Raw genomic sequence first — 24,582 nt, 5'->3', positions numbered from 1 at the left:
GCTTGCTAGACATGAAGACTTGGGTTGCGGTCCTCACACCCGCCCGTGGCCAACGCCGTCACTTGCAGAAGGAACTAAATGACCGCGATTGGCCTAGCCCATGAGGATTCCCTGTGGGCCTGCGCCGCCCAACTGGACACGCTGGTGTCATCTCTTGATCCTTTCCTCTCCTTTGTTACATGTGGTTAATCATTTATCGTGTTTTCAGCAAACTTCCTCTTTCATAACTTCCCAGATCGTGACATTCGCGAAGGGCAGCTTTTTTAGGACTAAGTGGGACTTGTCTGTGTGTCTTTCCCATTTAGCAGTTATTAAAGTGCTACCTTATATGTCATCGGCATTGCTGTTCTGTACTTACTCCTTTTTCTGTTCCCTTTACGTCTTATTTAGAGAGAGCAGGCAGGCGCGAGCCGGGGGAGGGGCAGAGGGAGAGAGAGAATCTCGGGCGGACCCCTCACTGAGCACGCAGCCTGATGTGAGGCTCGATTACATGACCCCGAAATCATGACCTGAACCAAAATCGAGAGTTGGGTTCTTAACCCACTGAACCACCCAGGCGCCCCTGTCACCTACACCTTTAGTTAGAAGCTCCCTGCCTCCACGGGACCGAGCGTGGTATCTGCGATCCCTGTATCTGGTCCATGTCCTTGCTTGCGCAGGACAACGCCAGCTCTCTTGCGGGCCCCGCGCTCCTTCCAGAACATTACCTCCAGAGCCCTGTTCTTCCCAGGCCCCCTTGATGAGCTCAGCGTTCGCCTTGCCTTCCCCGTCTCCTGTGACTGCCTCTGAGCCCCCACACCCCATTGTCTCCACTTTCCTTCCCCACCACCTCAGATCGCAGCGCCCCGGGGCCTAACCGGAACCCCGCCCCCTAGCGGTCTTCCCAAGCTCCTAGCGCTCTTGTGCCCAAATCCCTCCCTTTCTCTTTGCGTGGCTCATGGTTGCCGGTTCAGTCAAGGGGCAACTTGAACCTGGTTTACTTCTCTCACTGGCCTCCCCTTCCCTGCATGGCTTTGTTCACTTTCCCTCAACCATCCCGAGGGATCTCTGCGGGATGTCGGACTCAGACCTGGTGTTATGTCCCGGACGTGGGTGCTTAGTGCCTCTCTCCAAGGATTAGTGTGGAATCACATGATTCTGTGTGTGCGTCCAGGACTAGTGGGGTCATTCCCTTGTCTCCTCAGCCATGTTTACGAATAATTGCATTTTTTTAAATTTTTATTTATTTGACAGACAGAGATCACAAGTAGGCAGAGAGGCAGGCAGAGAGAGGGAGAGGGAAGCAGGCTCCCCGCAGAACAGAGAGCCCGATGCGGGGCTCGATCCCAGAACCCTGGGATCATGACCTGAGCGGAAGTCAGAGGCTTTAACCCAATGAGCCACCCAGGCGCCCCGCGAATAATTGCATTTTTAAGCATATTTGCCTGCTTTCAGTTTCCCAGAATGATGCTGTTTGCAGGGTCATTCGTCTAACAAGTATTTACCGGGTGCCTGTCAGCAGCCCTGCGCCGTGGGGATGTGGGGATTCTCTAGTGAACACAACAAGGAGCCCTGCTCGTGCGGGCTGACCTCACGCCGAAGGCACAGCCATCCTCACCTTAACTCACCTTAACTTAGTGAGGGGGGGTCTGTTGACCTCTGACCTCAGAGAGGCTTTCCTAATAGCAGAAAGGGTGTGGCCAGAAGAACCGCTTTCACTGCCCTTTAACTTGACTCATGGGACAGGCATTTCGACCTCTGTTGTCCCACCTTTCAGCTGTTGTCCTATGGACCAATTAGAGTGACGTTAGCCAAACTGTTTGTTTACACTTTTTTTTTTTTTAAGAATTTATTTATTTGAGAGCGAGCACAAGCAGGGGAAGTTGCAGAGGGAGAGGGAGAAGCAGGCCCCTCGCTGAGCAGAAGGCTGTGGGGCTTGATCCTGTGACCCTGGGACCATGACCTGAGCCGAAAGCAGACGCCCAACCGACTGAGCCACCCAGGCACCCCTCAAACTGGATTTTGTTTCCTTTCCTTTCTTTTTTTTTTTTTTTTTAATTTGAACAAGCTTGTGCATTTTGTTTTTCAGCGGTGAAAGTGGGGCAGGTAAAACCGAAAGCACCAAACTGATCCTCAAGTTCTTATCAGTCATCAGCCAACAGTCTTTGGAATTGTCCTTAAAGGAGAAGACGTCCTGTGTCGAACAAGCTATTCTCGAAAGCAGGTATTTCTTTATCGTGCTCCTTGTTTGCAACGAACAGGATTCACTGTCCTCCCCGTGTGGCTCGTTTAAGGATAAGTTATAATTATTTGGTCCATTTTCTCTTTTACAATTCCTGGAGGAAAAGTCCCAGTGTGGACATAGCAATTTCTAATAACCTGAGCGACCGTTCCTGATCGCCCCAATCCCAGTCCCTTCCCGGGCCAGGTTTGAGTCACTTGAGTTGTCGAGTGAGCGATTCAGAGGAACGTTCTGCAGCCTCCCCTTGCCGGTGAGCTCTTGCCTCACTTTTCGGAGGCCTTGTTCTGAGCGGCAGTTTGAGCTTCTGTGTAGCAGAGGCCTTAGCACAGAGATGAGGGGGCCCCTGCTGGCCTTCTGGCCCTTTGGGGCCACATGTTGGCAGGCTGGCAGTTTTTAAAGCCTGTCACGGGATAGAAAATCAGTAATACATCTGATGGCAGTGAGTCTCAGAACTTCGAAAGAGGGCTGCATGGTGCGGTATCATCCAAATTTTTATTTTGAGTGTGTATTTGCCCGATGTCTGAGTTGTGTCTTACAAGATTTTAGAGCCAGTAAAGACCTTATAGATCTCATTACTTAGAATTTAGCCTAGAAGTCAGCAAACTACCCATAACCTGTGGCCTGTTTTTGTTTTTGTTTTAGCATTCATACACTTTTTTCAGTTGTCGTAAAATATGTATTACATGAAATTTATAATTTTATTTATTTATTTTTTAAGATCTTATTTATTTAACAGAGATCACAAGTAGGCAGAGAGGCAGGCAGAGAGAAAGGGGGAAGCAGGCTCCCTGCTGAGCAGAGAGCCTGATGCGATTCGGGGTTTGATCCCAGGACCCTGGGATTATGACCTGAGCCAAAGGCAGAGGCTCAACCCACTGAGCTACCCAAGTGCCTCAAAATTTATAATTTTAAACATTTTTTCAGCATACAGCTTCGTGGCATTAAGTACATTCACGCTCATGTGCAATTATTAAAAACCACCCATCCCAGAAGTTTGTCCTCTTGCTGCAGCCTGTTTTTGTAAATAAAGTTTTATCAGAACACAGACACATTTATTTATCTGTTGTTTACAGCTGCTTTTAAGCTACTGTGGCAGAGAGAGGTGAGTGGTTGTAACAGAGACCCTGTGGCTGACAAAGCCTACAATATCTATTATCTGGTTCTTTACAGAAAAGTTTGCCACCCCCGGATCTAGTCTGACCTCATCTTCCAGGTGGGGAATACCCAGAGAAATTACTTATAAAGGAGTTGCCCCCGGACAGACCAACGGGTGCAATTCCCAGGACTGGGACCCTTACAGTTGCTGAAATCGAAGTGGGGTCTTTTGCTGTGCAATTCCTGGCTTGTGGATATATGCCTGAGCTAGTTTGCACGAGGATGAGCCCTTGTGGTTGCCTGAACTCAGTAGCTTTGAGAGCTCTAAGACCTCTCCTTCAAAACAGACATGTGCTATAGACCCATATCAGCAAGCACCTTGAAAATCTGGTAGTCACCATAGATCCTTTTGATTTCAGATTTTTCTTGCAATTATATATTTTGACATTTGTGAGGAATGCTCTTGCTGTTTATAGATCTCCCCTAATGAATATGCGTTGCTATCCTCACTTTTTCTTTTTTTAATTAATATTTTTATTGAAGTGTAATGGCATACAGTGTCCTGTTAGCTTCAGGTGTGTGTCATAGGGATGAGCTATTTTGCGTCTTATGAAATGATCCCCACAGTTAGTCTAGTGACCATCTGTCAGCATCCATAGTGATCACAACGTTATCGATCACTTCTGCTGAAACTGACATCTCATAACGTATTACGTGTTTTATAACTGGAGGTTTTCCTCACGTCTTTCACAGCCCCATCATGGAAGCTTTCGGCAATGCCAAGACCGTGTACAACAACAACTCCAGTCGCTTTGGGAAGTTCGTTCAGCTGCACATCTGCCAGAAGGGAAATATTCAGGGCGGGAGAATTGTAGATTGTATCCTGTTTCATTCCGGTCTTGTCTTTAGTATTTGACTCCCTAAGTACAAACTGCTCTCGGTTATCGTAAGGACAGATAATGGGAAACATTTCGGTTACCGCTTTACGTTACTACGTTTGACCTAGTAGTTATTCTAGGAGATAACCATTTTTCTTCTGGAAAATGTTATCATGTTCGTCATCTGGAAGATTGGTTTCATCATTGAGCATCAGGTGTTTGTTGGTTAAGAGCCGTTCGGTCAACTAGTCTGGCACGTCCTAGGACACAGGCTGTTGGAAGTCTATGCTTTGTTGGCTCCTGTCGGCACTGGAAGTCTCGATGTCCAAGGAACAGGGATTTGCAATTATTTGGGTGACAAAGACTAGAGAATTAAAGCCTAATTGAGCATGTCATATCTTGGTTTTGTTCCTTGACTGGCCATTGCTTTTCACATGAAGATTTATTAGAAAAAGTAAGTAAACCTGATTTAATTTACACTTTCTTCTATAATAATAATGTTTGGAAATGACTGGTTTGTGTTAATGGAATGGAGGAAATGTCTCTGAGATGAAATCTGATTCATCCCCACAGAACCGAGTAGTAAGGCAAAACCCCGGGGAAAGGAATTATCACATATTCTATGCGCTGCTGGCAGGGCTGGAACATGAACAGAGAGGTGAGTGGGCAGGAGACCAGCAGAGCCACGTGGATTAGCCCCTTGCTTTCCCTTGGAAAGCCGCAGGTAAGACCTCTGCTTGGGCTTTGTTGGAATCCGTCAGTTGAAACAAAATGTCCCTGTTAGAGCCAAATAATGTAGAGGGAAAATCATCAATAGAGAAAGATGTTACATTTTTTTGTTTTGGGGGATCTTGGTACTTTTCTCATTTATAGGATATTCATGAAAAAAAAAATGTATGGGGCATATTGTAACTGGTTTACTTTGAAACCATACCCAAATCTAATTTCTAAGCATTTGATTTTTTTTTTAAGATTTTATTTATTTATTTATTTGAGAGAAGGAGAAAGTGAGAGAAAGCATGAGAGGGGAGAAGGTCAGAGGGAGAAGCAGACTCCCCATGGCGCTGGGAGCCCAATGCAGGGCTTGATCCCAGGACTCTCGGGTCATGACCTGAGCCGAAGGCAGTCACTTAACCAACCGAGCCACCCAGGTGCTCGTTTAAACATTGGATTTTTAAGGGAAAATAAAATAGGACCCTTATCAGTTAGTTTTTCAGAAACATTTTCTATCATGCCATCTAGTTTAATTAAACCCTTTATTTTTTTATTTATTGATTTTGGAGAGCATAACTAAGCATAACCAAGAGTTGGACTCTTAACTGACTGAGCCACCCAGGCACTCCTAATTAAATTCTTAATGATTCTTAAATGATTAAAAGAGAACTTTCTTTTTTTATTAATAGGGGACCTTTATATACTTTATTTATTTTTTTTAATTTTTAACGATTTTATTTATTTATTTGACAGAAAGAGACACAGCTACACAGGGAACTCAAGCAGGGGGAGTAGGAGAGGGAGAAGCAGGCTTCTGCCCCAGAGCAGGGAGCCCAATGCAGGGCTCAATCCCGGGAGTCTGGGATCATGACTTGACCTGAAGGCAGACGCCCGATGACTAAGCCACCCAGGGGCCCCATGCTTTGTTTTTGTTCTTGTTTTTGTTGTTTAAGTTACAAAGTGAAGGTTCTTTTGGATTTTGTCTTATCTTAACCAGTCAAATACTGATTTTATGTTTTTCTCTGTCTTTTTGCAGAAGAATTTTATTTATCTGCGCCGGAAAACTACCACTACTTGAGTCAATCTGGATGTATAGAAGACAAGACAATCAATGACCAGGAATCCTTTAGGGAAGTGATTGTAAGTTACTTTCTTCTTATCCCTTTATTAAGAGTGACAACCTCTTAAAAAAAAAAAAAGGGGGACATTTCATTTCCTGTTTCAAAAAAATGTTTTTAATGAAAATAGAAGTAATTTCATTTGCACTGCTGTCTGAGAATAGGTACAATCTTCTTGTTCTAAGTCATGATAAAGAATGTTCCAGACTGGAAAAGAATCCTCTTTCTTCAGAAGGCAGATGACTTTCTGTGGCTTTCAGGAAAAATGGGTTGACCTGGAACCGTGTATTAGAAAAAAATACGTCACAGGCTTGGTCCTGGAACATGCCAATCTTTCTTTTTTGAGATGATGACAGTGATGATGATGATTTATGACAGTTTCTATAGCGAAAAACAAATCTGTCAACCATTAGGCCAGGTGACAGGATCTTGTCTGGTTCTCCTGGCCTGATTCTGAAAACCAGTTCTGACCACGAGGGCAGTAGTCTCCTTACAGCTCTGAGGTGTGGTTGTGTGTGGTCTCTTCGTTTTCTGATATCACAAGGACTTGGTTATAAGGTGACAACATTTAGGAAGCCTGGTCATGGAGCCTTATTAACTGCCCCACCGGACTGAGAATAGCCGGTAGGTTTTTGCCAGGGCAGTCTTCAGTCCTTCGCTAGAGTCATTAATACACCAGTTGGATACAGTGGATCTGCAGCAGACGTTGGCCAAGTCCTTGTTATGTGGACTCAGATGGGCCCCCTCTCTCGTTGCTCTTAGCAACCCTTTGAGGGGAGGAACTCTGGGTAGCTACACGCTACAGCTCAGAGAGGTTGGCGTCCAGCCTAACCATTCACAGTACCAGATAGAACTGGTGTGGAAAGAGTCCGACTCCAGATTCCAGACTCTTATCCACGAGGCACGTGGTACAACTTCTGTACAACCCAGACTCTTCTGTGAGGTTCTTGTTTTTATAGTTGTCAGCAGTGCTCTAGTCTATATCCCCGTCTCTTCTTCCAGAGTGTAAACATGCCTTGTGGAATGAAATCAGGGTTTTGTTTTTTGTTTTTTGTTTTTTTCTTAATATATACTTCATTTTCCCACCGCTTACTGAAATGAAGAACAGGGTGGGCTGTAATAGGATCCTCTTCCCCTTTCCTTTGTCTCCCTTTTATTCCGTCATTTATAATGCGGAGGGGTGTCTCTTGCCAAATCTCCTTCCTTGAAACTGTTAACAAAAAAGCCCCCTACAGGGGCGCCTGGGTGGCTCAGTGGGTTAAGCCTCTGCCTTCCACTCAGGTCACGATTTTAGGGTCCTGGGATCGAGCCCCACATGAGCCCCACATCTGGCTCTCGGCTCAGCGGGGATCATGCTTCCCCACCCCCTCTCTCTGCCTGCCTCTCTGCCTACTTGTGATCTCTGTCTATCACATAAATAAAATCTTTAAAAAAAAAAAAAAAAGCCCCCTGCTGCCCCTGCTGACAGCCCCTTTTGCTGTGTACCCTGGACAGCCTGAGAATTGGCCCTGAGAGTCGGATTTTATGAAATGTTTAAGTATTTTAAATTTCCTTTCCCAATCTTGTTTTGCCCCTGGCTTCCTATCACTACTCAGACTTTCTCTCTGTTTCAGTTCATTAAGTATTATCTTTACTGTGTGTTAGAATAAATATGAAAACTCACGTTTGATAAAAAAGGCAAGACGGGATTTTTTTTTTCCTAGGTTTTTTTTTTTTTTTCCTTCTTTCTTGAAACTGGAGAACAATGCTTTGTGATGGAAGGACATTGTTTGTGGCAGGAGACAGACTCCTAACAGTCCAAAAGGAGCAGGTCTCCTACTCATTAGCTCGCTGGCCACTAGGGTGCACTGGGCATTGGGTCCTCCCCTTGTCCTGAGAGCAGTGGAGAAGTCACTCTGTCCGCTTGCCTCTGCTTTCCTCTTGGCCCTTTATTTTCTGCTTCAGGATTATTTGTTACTTTTGCTAGCCTACGGGTAGACTTTCGGGGCTTGCCTTGCTTTCATTGATAGCTGGCTTTTATTATTAAGTTGAAAGAGTAGGCTTTGGCATTTAAAATCTGATCTTACGTTGAAAAAGTATGGAGAAGGGAAGAAAATTTGTACATGAAATTGAGGTACACAACAAGCTTACAAGTGTTCCATTTATAGATTCTTAATTATTTGTGATTACTTTTTAGTGTAAACTTATTAGAAATGGTAATGAAAACCTAGCTGCTCTGTATTAAAATCAGGAACATGTAGTTTTTATTATTTAACCTTCTAGAAGTTCTAAGCAACACAGTCAGAAAAGAAAAATGTGCACCTTTTCAGAAAGGAGGAAAAATACTTTTTTCTATAAAAAGTAATTTTCTCCCTTCATTTTTTTTTTTCTCCCTTTACCTTAACCTGCAAGTACCATAAATTGGGGAATGGCTTAAGTAATTTGTTATACCATAAAATTAGGTCTATTACAGCAAGCAAAACATATGCTCAAATATATTTAATTCTATGGAAAAACTTGGTTATTTTATAATTGAGGGAGATAAGCTGCAACACTTGACAATCCTTTTATTAAAAAAGCATATCGTTGGGGCGCCTGGGTGGCTCAGTGGGTTAAGCCGCTGCCTTCGGCTCAGGTCATGATCTCAGGGTCCTGGATCGAGCCCCGCATCGGGCTCTCTGCTCGGCAGGGGGCCTGCTTCCTCCTCTCTCTCTGCTGCCTCTCTGCCTACTTGTGATCTATCTGTCAAATAAATAAATAAAATATTAAAAAAAAAAGCATATCGTGTATAATTTAGGATCTATGATGATCGATATAGTAATTATATGCAAAAAAAATTGTGGGATTAAAAAAATATACCACAAAATGTTATCTCATGAGGCAGAATTCTAGGATTTTATCATTCTATGTTATATGTTTATATCCTGTATTATATATTACAGCTTTAATGATTATGTAATTATAATTACATTCCTAAAATCGTAATTTCTACAATCATAAGTATTCTGTCGGTACCAGCCAGCCCATTGTTCTGCCTAACGCGGGTACTCTGTAACCAGGAGGAACACAGGGCTGGTGAACAGAGATGCTGAGCGCTTCAGGCTGAATTTGGTCTTTTGTATTCCACATGTTTGAGCAACTGCTCTGTGCCAGGCACTGTTCTAGGCACCAAGGAAACTGTGGTAAATAAGCCACATATAATCCCGGTATTCTGCTGAAGAAGGAGAAAAGATGAACCATATTGTACTGCTGTGGTTTTTTTGTTTTTTGTATATATACATATATATATATATTTTTTTTTTTTTGGGGGGGGGGGGATAGAGATCACAAGTAGGCAGGGAGGCAGGCAGAGAGAGAGAGAGAGAGGAGGAAGCAGGCTCCCTGATGAGCAGAAAGCTGATGTGGGGTGCAATCTCAGGACCCTGAGATCATGACCTGAGCTGTGGGCAGAGGCTTTAAACCGCTTGAGCCACCCACGTGCCCCTGTACTGCTGTTTTTAATGTAACTTGTCTCTCAGTATTTTCCTTCAAAATCAAATACCATGTAAATTTGTGTCTTCATATCTCAGGTTTCTACAGCTTCTTTTCCCAGAGGTTTTGGGATCAAAGGAAGGGAAAGGACCACATTCCATTAAGGCTGGAGGGCATTTGTTTGCAGAATATGTTGAAATGTTCATAGAAATTATTTCTGTGAATTATGTATGAAAATGTCATTTCTAGAGTTCATTTTTAGCTACTAAAATGATCAACTACAATGTTAGTATACTCTTATATTCTTCTTTTAAGAATTTTGCTTATTTTATTGAGAATTCACTTTATATATTCTTAGAGTTCATCTTTGCTACCACTTGATGTTAAATGAGTGCCTGTTAAGTATGCTGGGCAGCTTTAGAGAACCTGTTTCTTCCTGGTGCAGACTCTGTGAATTTATGCTGAATTTCATAGCCATGCTTTTATGCAACCTTTGAAGTTGCCCTAGGAATTGTTTGGTCAGGATGTAAGCTATTTCTTTCTTTCTTTTTTTTTTTAAATTTCTTTTCTCTTTATTATTATTTTGGGGGGGCAGCTTTTAGAGATTCTGTTTTTATTTGATAGAGATCACAAGTAGGCAGAGAGGCAGGCAGGGTGCGGGGCAGGAGTGGGGGGAAGCAGGCTCCCCGCTGAGCAGAGCCCCATGCGGGGCTCCATCCCAGGACTCTCAGATCATGAGCTGAACCAAAGGCAGAGGCTTTAACCCACAGAGCCACCCCAGCGCCCCAGGATGCAAGCTATTTCAAGTCAATAGAGTTGCTGCAGTTGAGCCACCAGAATGATGGCTGATGAAATGTGTGTGAAGTAACAGGAGTTCTGGGATGATAATTGTTTCAGATTCTCTTACTCCACAAGTGTTGAATGTTTACAGCATGCCTGGCTGTGGACCAGGACTGGGGTTTCTGGACCGTATTGGCCTTACTGGGTATATCCTTGGGTTTTTTAATGGAGTGAGCCCATGTGTCTGTATGCATAAATTCATTCCACACGAGTCAGATTTTGTTAAGACTTAAAGGGCTGACTTTAAACTTCAATTTTGCCAAGCATGGAAACATCAGTCTCTTTCAGTGGTGGAGAACTTGGGAGCATAAAAAATTTTACATTATAAAATGACAGAATATTGCCCAATATCACACCACAGTGAATTATTATCAGACTGCTTACGTGCAATTCTCTATGCCCAGAATAGCCTCTTCTCCGCTGTATTGGTGACACCATTTGTTCAAGGTTTGTCCGTGGTCCCTTTGCCTTGAATGGCACCTTTACCCTCGCAGTCAACTGCCTGAGACCCTAAGCAGGGGTACCTTTTGGGAGTAAAGCACCTGAAATTTGCCCCTCTTTTCTATTACTTTCTAGTGCGATGAACCTGGCTTCCTTTGGTCCTTAACCATTGGGACCAGATCACATATTTGTCATCTTTTTCCTTTCCCCTGCCTACCCTCATCTTCCCAAACACCTTTTATTTATTTATTTATTTTTTTAAATGTACCTAATAAGGACTTTATTGAAAATATTTTAACTTTTTGCTGGTTTTATTATAACTAAATTGCTGTTCAGTGCTTCCAAACTAGTGAGAATTCCCCACCATGTTTAAGTCTTGGAGCCATATCCTTGAGAAAATAAGATAATGATAATAAGCTTTGAAGGGGCTACTCTTGCCGCAGGGGTGGAGATTGCAACTGGAGAGAGAGAGGCTCTTGGGGGCAGTTCCAGCGCTCATACCCACGCTGCTGGCGACTGGGGCAGCCTTTAAGTTACCCCGCGGTCTGATTAATGCAGTTACTGCTCTCACCACGCTCCTAATTCACTTACAGTTAGATTGACAACAGTCAAATTTATCAACACAGTAAGCACATTGTATGTTTGCTTTCTCTCTCCACGTATGACTTTGGTGTGTGTTTTAAGAACTTAGCCAAGACTATTTTCATCAGGCCTTTTATGATAGTTTTCATTTGATAGCTTGACATTTTCTGCCACTGCAAACCTCTTTTTTTTCTTGTCTTATTTTTCTTGTCTTATTAATTTCTTGTCTTATTTTTTCTTATTGCCATTTAGTATTATATAAAAGTCCAGGTAGTTGACTTAAACATTGAAGGATCCCATTTCTGTGATCATTCTGTGCGCTAAGATTTTCGTAAGTTAGTGTTGAATACATCTTGTGGAAGGAAAACTTGAATTGTCGAGAGGGAAAGTATGGCCTTTTATACAGCATAGGTGCTTTATAATTATTTTGCTCTTTGATTTGTTCCTTACTGCCATTTTAAGAATAAGAAATTAATCTGTTTTATTTTGTGTTTTTAAGATTTTATTTATGGGGGCACCTGGGTGGCTCAGTGGGTTACAAGTCTGCCTTCGGCTCAGATCATGATCTCAGGGTCCTGGGATTGAGCCCCACGTCGGGCTCTCTGCTCAGCAGGGAGCCTGCTTCCCCCTCTTTCTCTCTGCCTGCCTCTCTGCCTGCATGTGATCTCTTTCAAATACATTTTAAAAATCTTAAAAAAAAGAAAGATTTTATTTATGTATTTGACACAGAGAGACAGGGAACACAAGCAGGGGGAGTGAAAGAGGGAGAAGCAGGCTCCCCACAGAGCAAGGAACCTGATGTGGGGCTCGATCCGGGGGCTCCAGGATCATGACCTGAGCCGAAGGCATACACTTAATGACTGAAACATCCAGGCACCCCTTATTCTGTATTTCTTAACTATTTTTTACGTTTAACTTTCAAAATAAATAAATTCAAGTTATTATTTTTCCATGTTTTTTAACGGGTAAGCACTTGACTAATAGTTCTTACCCTTTGTGTCAATTTCTGTTTGCACCCATGAAATGAGTCTTCTCACCCCTGATTAAATAATTCATGGTGTTTTTATTATTTGTAACCAGATTTATTGAAATGCAGTGTATGTATAATAAAAGGCTACCAGTTGAAGTATACATCTTAATGGATTTTGAATTTACTTACCTGTGTACCCACACCCACAATCAAAACAAAAGGTTAATCTTCATTCCTAAAGTTCCTTTGGCTCTTCCCAGCCACCCTACTCCTGGGAAGCCACTGATCTGTTCTCAGGAGTAAATCAATAGATTTGTCTCTTATAGAGGTGCTTGTAGGTAAAATCATATGGGGTATTCTCCTGTCTAGCTCCTTTTACTCACCTACATCATACGTAACACAGTTCATTCCTTTTCTAGTGAGTGGTATTCCATTAGTAGGCATACCATATGATTTGTTTATCCATTCACCCATTAGTGTTGTAAAAATATTGTCAAAATATTAAAAGACATGATGGAACATTATTTTTTTCCAACACTAACAATGCAACTATTTTCGGTACAGTATATTTATTTCCCAGCCTGGTTTTCCTTATGGGATTCCTGGCTGGCTCGTTTGGTAGAGCATCCAACTGTTGATCTTAAGGTTGTAAGTTCGAGTCCCACACTGAGTGTAGAGATTACTTTAAAAAAAGTTACAAAAATAAAATTTTTAAAAAGTTGACTGATAAAGTGGTTTTTTTTTTTTTTTAAAGATTTTATTTATTTATTTGACAGACAGAGATCACAAGTAGGCAGAGAGGCAGGCAGAGAGAGAGGAGGAAGCAGGCTCCCCGCTGAGCAGAGAGCCCGATGCGGGGCTCGATCCCAAGACTCTGGGATCAAGACCTGAGCTGAAGGCAGAGGCTTTAACCCACTGAGCCACCCAGGCGCCCCTGATAAAGTGGTTTTATTTATTTTTTTTAAGTCATTTTGACACCCACCTCATGACTCCCAAGATTAAGAGTCCCATGGTTTAGCCAGACACCCCAACAATAACATAATTTTTAGCTTTTTATATAAAGATGTATTAATCATGTTTCTGGATGATCATAATTCCCTTTACAAAGTGTACGCTATTCTAAGCTATTGAACTATTCTCAACTATTGCTGTATTTGACTTGTTTGATTAGAAGATAGTTAGACTTTTTCTTGACGTGTTACTCAAACACTGCAGTGAATATTTCATAGAACTTCCTTTTCTGTTGAGATTTTCCTTGGAATAAATTTCCACCGTGGAAGTTATAAAGATTACAGAAGATTGCTTTTTTTCTTTTTTAGAAAGTGACAACATTGGCTGGATAATAAGCTTGTGAATTCTAGGATCATTGAGGCTGAATTTGAACCTTGGTTGTGCAGCCCTGTAAAAGTTACCCTCTCTGAACATTGTACGTTTATTTACATGCATGACCAACACAATACTGTCATGTAAGCTTGTTTTCCAAAAAGATTATAGTAACTTATGGCACCAGTGACCAGTGCATTAATGTCCCAGTTTCTCCAGTTTATGTTTCTCATTCACAAGTGTTTTGCTAATTTAATAGAAGCGATCTCAGATTTTCTTTGATTTGTACATGTTTGACCTCTGGGAAGGATTTGCGTATGCTCCTCTAAGAAATGCCCATTTTATTTCTGTTGTTCGTGCATCTTTTATTATGGCCAAGCTATTGCTCCTTCCCTTATAATTTTTGAATTGTTGTGCTGCCTATTGTTTCTGTCTTTCATTTCAGTTTTGTTTTTTCCTTGTAAGGAAGTTAAACTTTCCACATTTTAAATCCCCAGTTGTTTCCTTTTCCACTGCTTCAGAGTGGCGCGCGGTTTCCTTCCTAACCCCCTGAAGCGATTGTCGTTGTCACGATTATTACATTGTGGGCCCGCGTGCTCTTGGTAGGTCATTTTCATTGGTATTACCAACAATTCTGTGCTCAGTTGGGGGCGGGGGTGCTTTTTTTCTTGACAAGGATATGGCTTCTAAATCATAATGGAAGTTCCTAATAGAGAATTTTATACCTCTGGCTTGGATCGCTACTGCATTTCATCATTAAGGAAAGGCCCCGAAATTTACACTGGAGCAGTCCCGTGAAGCCTTCCCCTTCTCACTGTCATTACCGTGACTCTCGGGTAGTTCCCCTGTGTTGTCACTGGCTGGCCTGGACCTAATAAGGCAGATGTCTCACTTTATGTCCCTGATTGGATGACCTCTCCTCATTCCACAGTTCTTCCTTAATATCGCTTTCTTTTATGGGTGCCTTTGCAAATCTTTATCATTTAGAAGCAACGAGTCATGAATCTATTTCTTGTTTTCTTGCCTTTAGACCAATACCTGCCTTTCGAACAATACCTAACAATTTTACTCAGTAATGGGTTTTTCATTTTCTTTAATATGGAAGAAAAACAACAAAACTCAAATACATTGCTTTTCTTCCAGACGGCAATGGAAGTGATGCAGTTCAGCAAAGAAGAAGTTCGGGAGGTGTTGAGGTTGCTGGCTGGTGTGTTACATCTGGGGAACATAGAATTTATCACCGCGGGGGGGGCCCAAGTGTCCTTCAAAACAGGTAAGATGGCCCCTCCCTGCCTCCCTTCCTTGGCTTTTTCCTCATAGGGATCTTAGACCTAAAATATTTACTGTCTGGCCTTTCGCAGAAAGAGCTTTCTGACCCTGGCCAGAGACCTGGAGTACTTTGTAATTGATGGGAACCGGCAGCTAAGAAAGGGTCCAAGCCTATGTCGAGCGATTACTGCAGGGGATGGTGGCCGTGTTCTCATTCTTAGCAAGGGAGGAGGAAAATGGACCCAATAAAGAGATATGAGCAACGAAGATTAGATACAGAAAAATGTCAGGGGTCAGGGGTGCCGTGTTGCTTTCTTTCGCATAGTTCTTGAGTGGTGACGTGGTGGCCTGGAGAAGACCGTTCTTGAGCGGAAATGCTGTCCACAGTCCAGCTCTGTCACGGGCTAGTTCCTGGAGTTACGTATCCCCCAACACTAGTGATTTCTCATCTATAAAGTGCCTCACTGATATGTTGTCAAGACTAAAAATTAACACGCACATCGCCATGTCAGTTGTCCTTTTTGGAACTTTCCCGATGGAAGCAGTGTGTAGGGCATGAAACCTTGGGGGTTGGATGCGGTAAAGTTTGAAATGGCTCGAGGCGAGGACAGGGCTGTAGGTCAGCGGTTCTGAGACATTTGGTCCCAGCACCTCTGAGTCATCTTGAAACCATAGAGAACTCCAAAGAGCTATTGTTTTTGTGGGTCATGTCTGTTCATGTTACTGCTTTAGAAATCAACTGAGGTGTTGTGAAAAGAAAAACAAAACAAAACAAAAACTAATTAATTTTGAAATAACCATAAAAACCCATTGCATATTAAAGTAATCCTATTTTTTATTTAAAAGACTGTCTTCAAAACAAATTAAAAAAAAAAAAAATCTGTGAGAAGAGTGACATTGTAGGGCCCCAGGTGGCTCAGTCAGTTAAGTGTCTCCCTTAAGCTCAGGTCATGATCTCTGGGTCCTGGGATCAAGTCCCGCCTTGGGCTCCTTGCTCAGCGGGGAGCCTGCTTCTCCCTCTGCCACTCCTGCTGCTTGTGCTCTCTCTTTCTCTCTCTCTCTCTCAAATAAATAAAATCTTAAAAAAGGAGTGAGATTGTCTTACATTTTTCCTGACTTTTAAAATATCAGATGTTGCGGAGGACAGCTGGGTTCTCTCATCTGCTTCTGCATTCATTGTGGAGAGAGCACATGTCATGTAGCACTAGGAAACTCCTGTGTCGTGGTAAGGGAATGAGAGTAAATGAGAGTAAAATAGCCAAGGACCCCTTAGTGTCACAGAAAACAGTTACAACCTCCCAAGCCCCTGGCAGGTCTTGGGTCGCGCCTGCCTCAGGGTCTCAGGACCACACTTGGTCCAACATCAGGTTCTCTGCTCCGAGCCTGAGACCCATTAAGGGAGTGAATGACTTACAACAGAATGTGGCTCTGTAAATTCCACCGAGGGGTCGAGGAACGTTCTCTGCTTTAATGTATTGCTGTGCGGAGCCGGCTCTGGGGTCCCGGGCCCGTTCCTTCTGGGCTCAATGCCCCTTCGTTTTGTTCTTTTCCCTCGTCCTTCGTCTCCAGCCTTGGGCAGGTCCGCGGAGCTGCTGGGGCTGGATTCCGCGCAGCTCACGGACGCCCTGACGCAGCGATCCATGTTCCTGAGGGGGGAGGAGATCCTGACGCCTCTCACCGTCCAACAGGTGCGTGCCCTTGGCCTTCAGAGCGCGTTTCAGAGGACAGTCCTCCGTGTTCAGATTCATGGCTTGGATTCAAATCAGTGACCACAACAAACCGCTCAGATGAGTTGGGTTCGCGATCAAGATAGAGCAGATCCCCCCCCCCCCGCCAAAGGGAGGAGACAGGTGTTCGTTTTCCCAGACGTAGCGCAGCCGAGTTTCCGAGACGACTGGGTCTGGGGTGTGCCAGTCCTGACACGCTACTTTCTGTTCTTGGGGAGTGCGTGGGTTGTGTGTGTTTCCTCCTCCGTAAGACAGGGATGATTTTCATACCTAATTCATAGATTCTTGTAAGGATAATAGTAAATATACACTAGTTACTTAAGTACTAAATAAACGGGAGCTATTGTAATTTATTGTTGTTACTTGCGCAGAAGTAGTTTTGCTTCTGCTCCTGCCTTGAGCCAGTTATGTGCGCCAGCCCATCTAATGTCAGTGAGTACACATGCTAGCCGTACCAAGAAGAAATTTTTTCTGTGTACAAAGTAGACTATGAGGAGCGCCCGGGTGGCTCAGTCGGTTAAGCACCTACCTTCAGCTCAGGTTGTGATCCCAGAATCCCGAGATTGAGCCCCGTATCGGGCTCCCTGCTCAGTGGGGAGACGACCTCTCCCTCTGCCCCTCACTCCGTTCATGCTCTCTCTCTCTTGCTCTCTCAAATAAATAAAAATATCTTAAAAAGTAGCTTCTGCGAAGATGATCCTAAGAAAACTCAGGCCTTAATTGTTGTCTTAAGCCTGGTAACATTCGTAGCCGTGCATATGCTGGTTCAGATGAGAGCCTGGTATTTAAAGAGGGTCCTAGTGAATCCTACTGGAGAGTGAGTGAGTGAGCTCCCTTCTTCAGACACCTGGGTTTTCCTAGATGGCACTGATCGACTCGGTATCAGGTGCACAGTGTTACTCATGTTCAGTGCGTGTGTCTTCGAGGGGGACAGGGATGGACTTGCTGCCTGGGCAGCCCGTGGTCCGTGGGAGACGGTCACCAATCTCCTCTCCCACAGGCGGAAGACAGCCGGGACTCCTTGGCCATGGCACTTTATGCACGCTGCTTTGAGTGGGTGATTAAGAAAATTAACAGCCGGATCAAAGGCAAAGATGACTTTAAATCCATTGGCATTCTTGACATCTTTGGATTCGAAAACTTTGAGGTATGCTTCGGATGAGTGGGAGGCATGAATTCTTCTCTGTCACTAACTGGCTGATTGGGAGTGAATCTCTTCGAATAAATACTGATCTATTTCTCTTCAGATTTTTTTTTTCTTTTCTTCACCTGTATATGTATTAGTAAGGGCATGAAAGATACTTGTTAAATGGTTTCCTGCTCCCCCCACCTTTAGGTTAATCACTTCGAGCAGTTCAATATAAACTATGCAAACGAGAAACTTCAGGAGTATTTCAACAAGCATATTTTTTCTCTGGAACAACTAGAGTATAGCAGGTAAGCACTCATAAAATTCCGCTTCAAAAGTTTTTTTAAAAAAATGAGCCACTGAATTAGGTAGTTTTAAAGCTCTATTTTATTATAACTTAGCCCTTTTAAATCTTGCTACAGGGAGGGATTGGTGTGGGAAGACATTGACTGGATAGACAATGGTGAATGCTTGGACCTAATTGAGAAGGTAACATTGTTGAAGCATTGTAGCAGTCCCAAGGGTGTCTCGCTGGGCTGATTCATATTTATGGGAACCAAATCACTTGTGCGAACATGCACATCAAAGATGTGAATGTTTAGAACACAATGGGCCATTTGGAAACATACATGCAAATGTGCAAGGTTGAATTTAAATACTTGGCTTCCTCAAACCTATTGTCTGGTTGAACTCCCTATTTCTATGGAACTAAATTCGTTGGATGTCTTCCTAGTATCTTTCTGAATTTTTTTAAGCCAAGAAAGGCTCTGCCTTTTCCTTTAATGGACACTTGAGAGAGGGGGAAGGGGGCTCTGAAATATTTTGAGGCATTCAGCTTTTAACTCATTTCACTTCTTCTCTGTCTTCTAGAAACTTGGTCTTCTAGCCCTTATCAATGAAGAAAGCCATTTTCCTCAAGCCACAGACAGCACCTTATTGGAGAAGTTACACAATCAACATGCTGTATGTCAAAACTTGCCAATTCTTGATTATGGCTGAGTAGCAGATCTGTAGATCAGATTACACATAAGATATTTCAGTACTCTTGGCTCCGCGGTGCTTCACACATGTACATTTTTTTTTTAAGATTTTTTTTTTATTTGACCGCGATCACAAGCAGCGGGGTGGTGGGGGGTTGGTGGTGGTGGGGAAGCAGGCTCCCGCTGAACAGAGAGCCCAATGTAGGGCTCGATCCCAGGACCCAAGATCATGACCAGAGCTGAGGGCAGAGGCTTAACCCACTGAGCTCCCCAGGCGCCCCCGCACACATAATTTTTTCTCAAATCAAAGCTCTCTTCCCCAGTCGCTGGAACTACATTGAAATAAGTTAAAGGGATAGACTTGGGGCTACTCATCAGAACGTGCCCACATTTAGTTGATGAGTATAGAATTTAACCTCACTTCTGCGACAACAGACAAGATCCACATGGTTTTGATAAAGTGTGTCACATGCTCTGACCTCAGCCTCTGATGCATGGTGGGTTTTTCAAATTGTTTTCACGATCTGTTGTAGTGAGTTCTCTTGGGAAGTCGGTGCAAATCAGTAAGTGAAATTAGGCATTTGTATTTGTTTCTTTATTAGAATAACCACTTCTACGTGAAGCCCAGAGTTGCGGTCAACCACTTCGGAGTGAAACACTATGCTGGAGAGGTAACTTCCTAATTAAGATCCTTAGCGATATTTGCCCATTTGGTATTTAGACAAACAGTAATTTCAGAAGCCAGTCGTAAATGTGCCAAAATGACTTCTCTTCATGGGGCCGGCCCTTAGAGGAGATGCTATGACCTGAAGTTGTTCTTTTGATCAGTTGTACCATTTCTTGTTTGTTTTTTGTAAAAACCAGGTTCAGTATGATGTTCGGGGCATCTTGGAGAAGAACAGAGACACTTTTAGAGATGATCTTCTCAACTTGCTAAGAGAAAGCCGGTATGTCAGTCTCCTCCCCAAGACATCCTTAGCAAGCAAAGTATTATATGTGCAAGTGCTTTTGATTTACAAGTATAGAAAAAATTAATGTGGAAGCAACTTGGTTTATTATCTCCTTTCATGGGCAATACTTCATTAATTAAATGACTGAGATATAGAAAGAAATGCGAGTCGTTGTGACGACCATGCAGTGAGGTGCTCTAAGCACAGCATGTGGGTCTGTTAGAGACTGTTAATCCTGGTGTGGAGATGAACCGATTCCTGGAGCCGTGGGGTGCCTTGCCCAAGAGCCCACAGCTAGTTTTTGATTTGCTCTGCTGGGCTCCAGAACCCAAGATCTTAACCAGGATGACGTCCTTTCTTCACAACAAGCTTAGAGCTCCGTGTCAAATTGGTTTCAGCCTTGGGTCTGTTGGACCCATCTGTCTCTAGTTTAAGGGATGTCAGAAAAAATCAGCAAGTGTTAAGTCCACTAAGATGACAAAGTCACACGTTCATTCATGAATTGTAAATTCACACGGTCACATCAGTAGCTGGTTAGTCTGTTTGTAAGGGTTAAAGCAGGAGGCTGTGTGCGAGAGAAAGGGGGGGTTAATGCTTGGGGTGAAGCTGTGGGTACTTGGTTCAGATCCAGCGTGAATCTGTAACAGAAACGAATTTTTATCATCCAAGGAAGGGAAGTAGCACCGTTACTAAAAACCCTAAGACTGTTTGGAATGTAACTGTCGGTGGCAACCTGGTCACATCGACAGCTGTGAATTGGGGGGAAGGAAGCCCATCCCCAATGTCAGTTTAGCAGCTTAGAACTGGAAGATAATGGAAATTTGTTTGAACTCTCCTGTGGGAAGATTCCCTGTTTACAGAACTGTGAGCTGTTCTTACTTTTAGATGAGTTTTCGGATCTATGATATGACAATATTCAGGGGCACCCCGCTGGCTCAGTTAGTAGAGCATGTGACTCTTGAACTCAGGGTTCTGAGTTCGAGCCCTCCATTGAGGTTAGAGTTTAGTTTAGGGTTTTTTTTTTTTTAAGATTTTTTTTTTAATTTTATTTTTTTATTTGACAGAGATCACAAGTAGGCAGAGAGAAAGAGAGGAGGAAGCAGGCTCCCTGCAGAGCAGAGAGCCCGATGTGGGGCTCGATCCCAGGACCCTGGGATCATGACCTGAGCCAATGGCAGAGGCTTTAAACCACTGAGCCACCCAGGCACCCCTAGAGTTCAGTTAAAAAAAAAAAAAGGTTAAAAAAATAATAATAGTGGTAGATGTTTTAAAAATTCCATAGCATGTTATCTATCAAAGCAATTTCGTAGTTGTCAGATGTTAAATAATACATTTTAAAATGACCTTGACATTAAATAGAAGCCCTTGGCTGTGGAAGGATCACGGGTGCGGAGGTCAGCAGGGCGGTGTTTGACTGGCCGCCTCTGTGGTCACGTAAAGGGGTTTTGTGAGTGGAGTAAAGAAATTCCTGTTCCAGTCCAGGTTTCTCCCGGCAAAACTGTGAGAGGTTTGGACTGTTGCTGGCTCTGCTCTCTTTTGCCTTTGACACCTGTGACATTTTAACAGAACCCAGGCTTTTCTCCACAGTGCTGACAGCACAGTTCAAGAACTTCAAAGGGAGAGCACGACATAGCAGCCTGGAACAAAAGCGAAAAAGCAATGGGGGCAAAGAGAGAAGTGGCAGAGCAGCCTTGACCTTCTGTGTTGGGAGGGAGGGACGTTCAGAGGTTGGCCCAGCCTTCCCTGCTCTCAGGGCAGCCACCGGCCCTTCCCCTGACTTCACAGTCCGTAGCTGGAGCATCTTCTATGCTAGAAAGATAAGAAATTATCAAGAGGCCTTTTACTTTTTTTTTTTTTTTAAGATTTCATTTATTTATTTGACAGACAGAGATCACAAGTAGGCAGAGAGGCAGACAGAGAGAGAGGAGGAAGCAGGCTCCCTGCTGAGCAGAGAGCCTGATGCTGGGCTCGATCCCAGGATCCTGAGATCATGACCTGAGCTGAAGGCAGAGGCTTAACCCACTGAGCCACCCAGGTGCCCTACTTTTTATTAGTAGTGGCAATTTCATAGTACTTTTTAGCAATAACATTAATGCTAAAATTACCCTCATTTCTCAAATGAAAAATGAAGCTAAGTCCAGCATCTTCCCGAGCCGCATAGCTTGGAAGGGTTGGAGGCAGGATAAAAACGCTCGTGGGCTTCACGGCAGGTGAGCACTTTCCCCCTGTGAATCGGGTGGGCCTGGGAGACACTCTGTGAGTTGTGCAGAAACATCTCCCTCCTCCAGGCAGAGACATCAAGGCTGCAAGGAACTTAGGTGGCCCTTGGGAGCGCAGCACTCCTCGGTGGCCTGTCTCCCTGGGCCACTTCTATCCCCATCCGCTTCTCTTCTGCAAGACCCTAGGGCTCAGAAGGTGGATACATTTTTTTTTCCCCCAGTGTAAAGCTCTTTGGCAGTGGTGGCTTTGAAATTTTTGGAAGCTGCCCAGCTCTTCCTGGACTCCGTGGGTCACTTGCAGTGGGAGCAGGCATGATATATGACCGTAATCCAGCACCTAGTAACGGCCCTTCTGCTCTCTGCTCACACAGATTCGACTTCATCTATGACCTATTCGAACACGTCTCAAGCCGCAATAACCAGGATACCTTGAAATGTGGAAGCAAACACCGACGGCCCACAGTCAGCTCACAGTTCAAGGTTAGTCTCGCTGCCGACTTCCAGGAGTCCACGGTTGCTCTGGTTTTAGGAGTTGAAAGCAGGAACTGGGGGGATGTGAGGTCCCTGGAAGTGTTGGTTTATTTATTTTTTTTCTTTTCTGGCACCAGACAGTGCTTTCAAAATACACTTCTTCTGAGTCACATGAAAACGTGTAGACTTTTTTTTTGTCTTGTTAAAAACAAATAACTACTTATCCTAAGTGGAAGGAATGATGGGCCATGTGGGATCGCTTTGATTTGTATTTAAAGGCGCCGATGAATATAGAGCATATTTCTTTCTGTGTTTGGATTTTTGTACTTTTCCCAGATACGTTGACAGTATTGCAGTTAGGAGTAAGGACCAAGTGACCGCATATTTAAATAAGAGCAGTGTCAGTTACCTTGTGCAGAGACCCAGAATTCAGAGAAAATAAGGACCGTTCGTTTTGCATTTTAAATACTTGGCCATTTGGGGGGCACCTGGTTGGCCCAGTCTGCCTTCAGCTCCGGTCATGATCTCAGGGTCCTGGGATCAAGCCCTGCATTGGGCTCTCTGCTCAGCAGGGAGCCTGCTTCCCCCTCTCTCTCTGCCTGCCTCTCTGCCTCCTTGTGATCTCTCTCTCTCTGTCAAATAAAGAAATAGGATCTTTATAAATAAATAATAAATATTTGGCCATTTTAGAAAGTTTAGAGATAGAGCATACAAAGACCATTTTCCAAACTTAATTGTTCTGTTTCAGCCCCAAGTAACAGATCCCAACATGAAGAGAAATGGAGGCATGTCAGTCTATAGACATTTATTAAATCTGCCTTCAAAGGGTCTTTCATTTAGTTCTTCAGAGCGGGATGGCTCTGGTGGGGTTCTGCATGAGGTCCGACCTATAGGGCAGCTGGCCATGAGCCGGGGACACACCAGTGTTGCTGATGGTGCTGGATTGTGTGGTATGACGGGCGGGTTCGACCCAGGTAGGTTATAATAAAAAAGATCTGCCCCTTGTAGTGTATGTATTATGTGCCAGTCACTGGGCTAATTGCTTTCTGCACGTGGTCTTGTTCGTTTCTCCTGCAATCTTTTCAGTGCGTAGTATGGTCCCCATTTCACAGATGAGGAAACTGAGGTTTAGAGAGATGGAAACCCCTTCAGTCCCTCTGAGGACTGAAACTAGGATCTGAGCCAAACCTGTCTGACTCTTTAACCTAGACTCTTCGCCTTCTGGTGGAATTGTGACATTACCTTCCTCCAGGGCAGCATTGCCTGGAGTTGCCTTGGAAGGCTTCGTGGTTATCCAGTCATATTGCTCTGGGAATCAAGGCAATGGCAGAGAGTGGGCAGACCTTCTGGGTCGAGAGACCAGGCAGGAGAAAGGGGTCCTGAGACCGGAGCATTGAGTCCTGTCCCTGGAAAACTGTGACTAGAGGGGACCAGCTGACAGGAAGTTCGTATGGAGTTAAACCGATACCAGAAGCCATGAAGGGCCATGTGTGCGGCGCCATTTTGTCATCTGTGAGAAATCCTAAAGCTCTGGAAGCAGAGAAGTAGCACCTCAGTGTAGTGCTGTAGAGACCCAGTGTCATCCGCAAGATCGTGAGAAGAAAAAAGAGCCAGAAATGGAGGGAAGACCAGTGGTTTAAAAGAGACCGAAAGAGGGGCGCCTGGGTGGCTCAGTGGTTAGGCCTCTGCCTTCAGCTCAGGTCATGATCTCAGGGTTCTAGGATCGAGTCCCGCATCAGGCTCTCTGCTCAGCAGGAAGCCTGCTTCCTCCTCTCTCTCTGCCTGCCTCTCTGCCTACTTGTGATCTCTGTAAAATAAATAAATAAAATCTTAAAAAAAAGAAAAAGAAAAAAAAAAGAGACCGAAAGACCCGTCAGCTGCAACATGAGAACTTCATTTACATTCTGATTTAAAGAAGCATTTTTTTAAAAAATTTATTCATTCGAGAGAGACCGAGTGCAGGGAGAGGAGCAGGAGGAGAGGCTCCTCAAGCAGACTCTGGGCCGAGCACGGATCCTCACACAGGACTCGATCTCACGACCCTGAGATCATGACCTGAGCTGAAACCCAGGGTCGGACGCTTAACCAGCTGAGCCACCCAGGGGCCCCAGAGAACAGACCATTTAAAAATTATGAAATTTGAGATACTTGAAGATTTAATATGAAATTGGAGACAGTTGCTGCTTTTAAAATTGGTATTAAGGA

At 43.8% G+C, this 24,582-nt stretch overlaps 1 protein-coding gene across 2 annotated transcripts in view; it reads left to right on the top strand.

Moving 5' to 3' along the window:
• Nucleotides 1-24,582, top strand: part of MYO10 (myosin X) — a 211,424-nt gene that overhangs the window by 113,699 nt on the left and 73,143 nt on the right. For both annotated transcript variants that reach the window (XM_004761205.3, XM_004761204.3), the window contains exons 5-18: nt 2,069-2,203; nt 4,070-4,194; nt 4,635-4,648; nt 4,768-4,852; nt 5,945-6,048; nt 14,776-14,905; nt 16,471-16,589; nt 17,629-17,775; nt 17,965-18,065; nt 18,180-18,246; nt 18,628-18,720; nt 19,340-19,408; nt 19,602-19,684; nt 22,278-22,386. In XM_004761205.3, coding sequence (XP_004761262.1) covers nt 2,069-2,203; nt 4,070-4,194; nt 4,635-4,648; nt 4,768-4,852; nt 5,945-6,048; nt 14,776-14,905; nt 16,471-16,589; nt 17,629-17,775; nt 17,965-18,065; nt 18,180-18,246; nt 18,628-18,720; nt 19,340-19,408; nt 19,602-19,684; nt 22,278-22,386 — 1,381 coding nt within the window. The remainder of the gene's footprint in view (nt 1-2,068; nt 2,204-4,069; nt 4,195-4,634; nt 4,649-4,767; nt 4,853-5,944; nt 6,049-14,775; nt 14,906-16,470; nt 16,590-17,628; nt 17,776-17,964; nt 18,066-18,179; nt 18,247-18,627; nt 18,721-19,339; nt 19,409-19,601; nt 19,685-22,277; nt 22,387-24,582) is intronic.

This window comes from Mustela putorius, unplaced genomic scaffold (genome assembly GCF_011764305.1).
Source record: "Mustela putorius furo isolate JIRA1106 unplaced genomic scaffold, ASM1176430v1.1 tig00000589_pilon_pilon_pilon, whole genome shotgun sequence".
NCBI lineage: Eukaryota > Metazoa > Chordata > Mammalia > Carnivora > Mustelidae > Mustela > Mustela putorius.
This window is presented reverse-complemented; position numbering and strand designations above follow the sequence as displayed.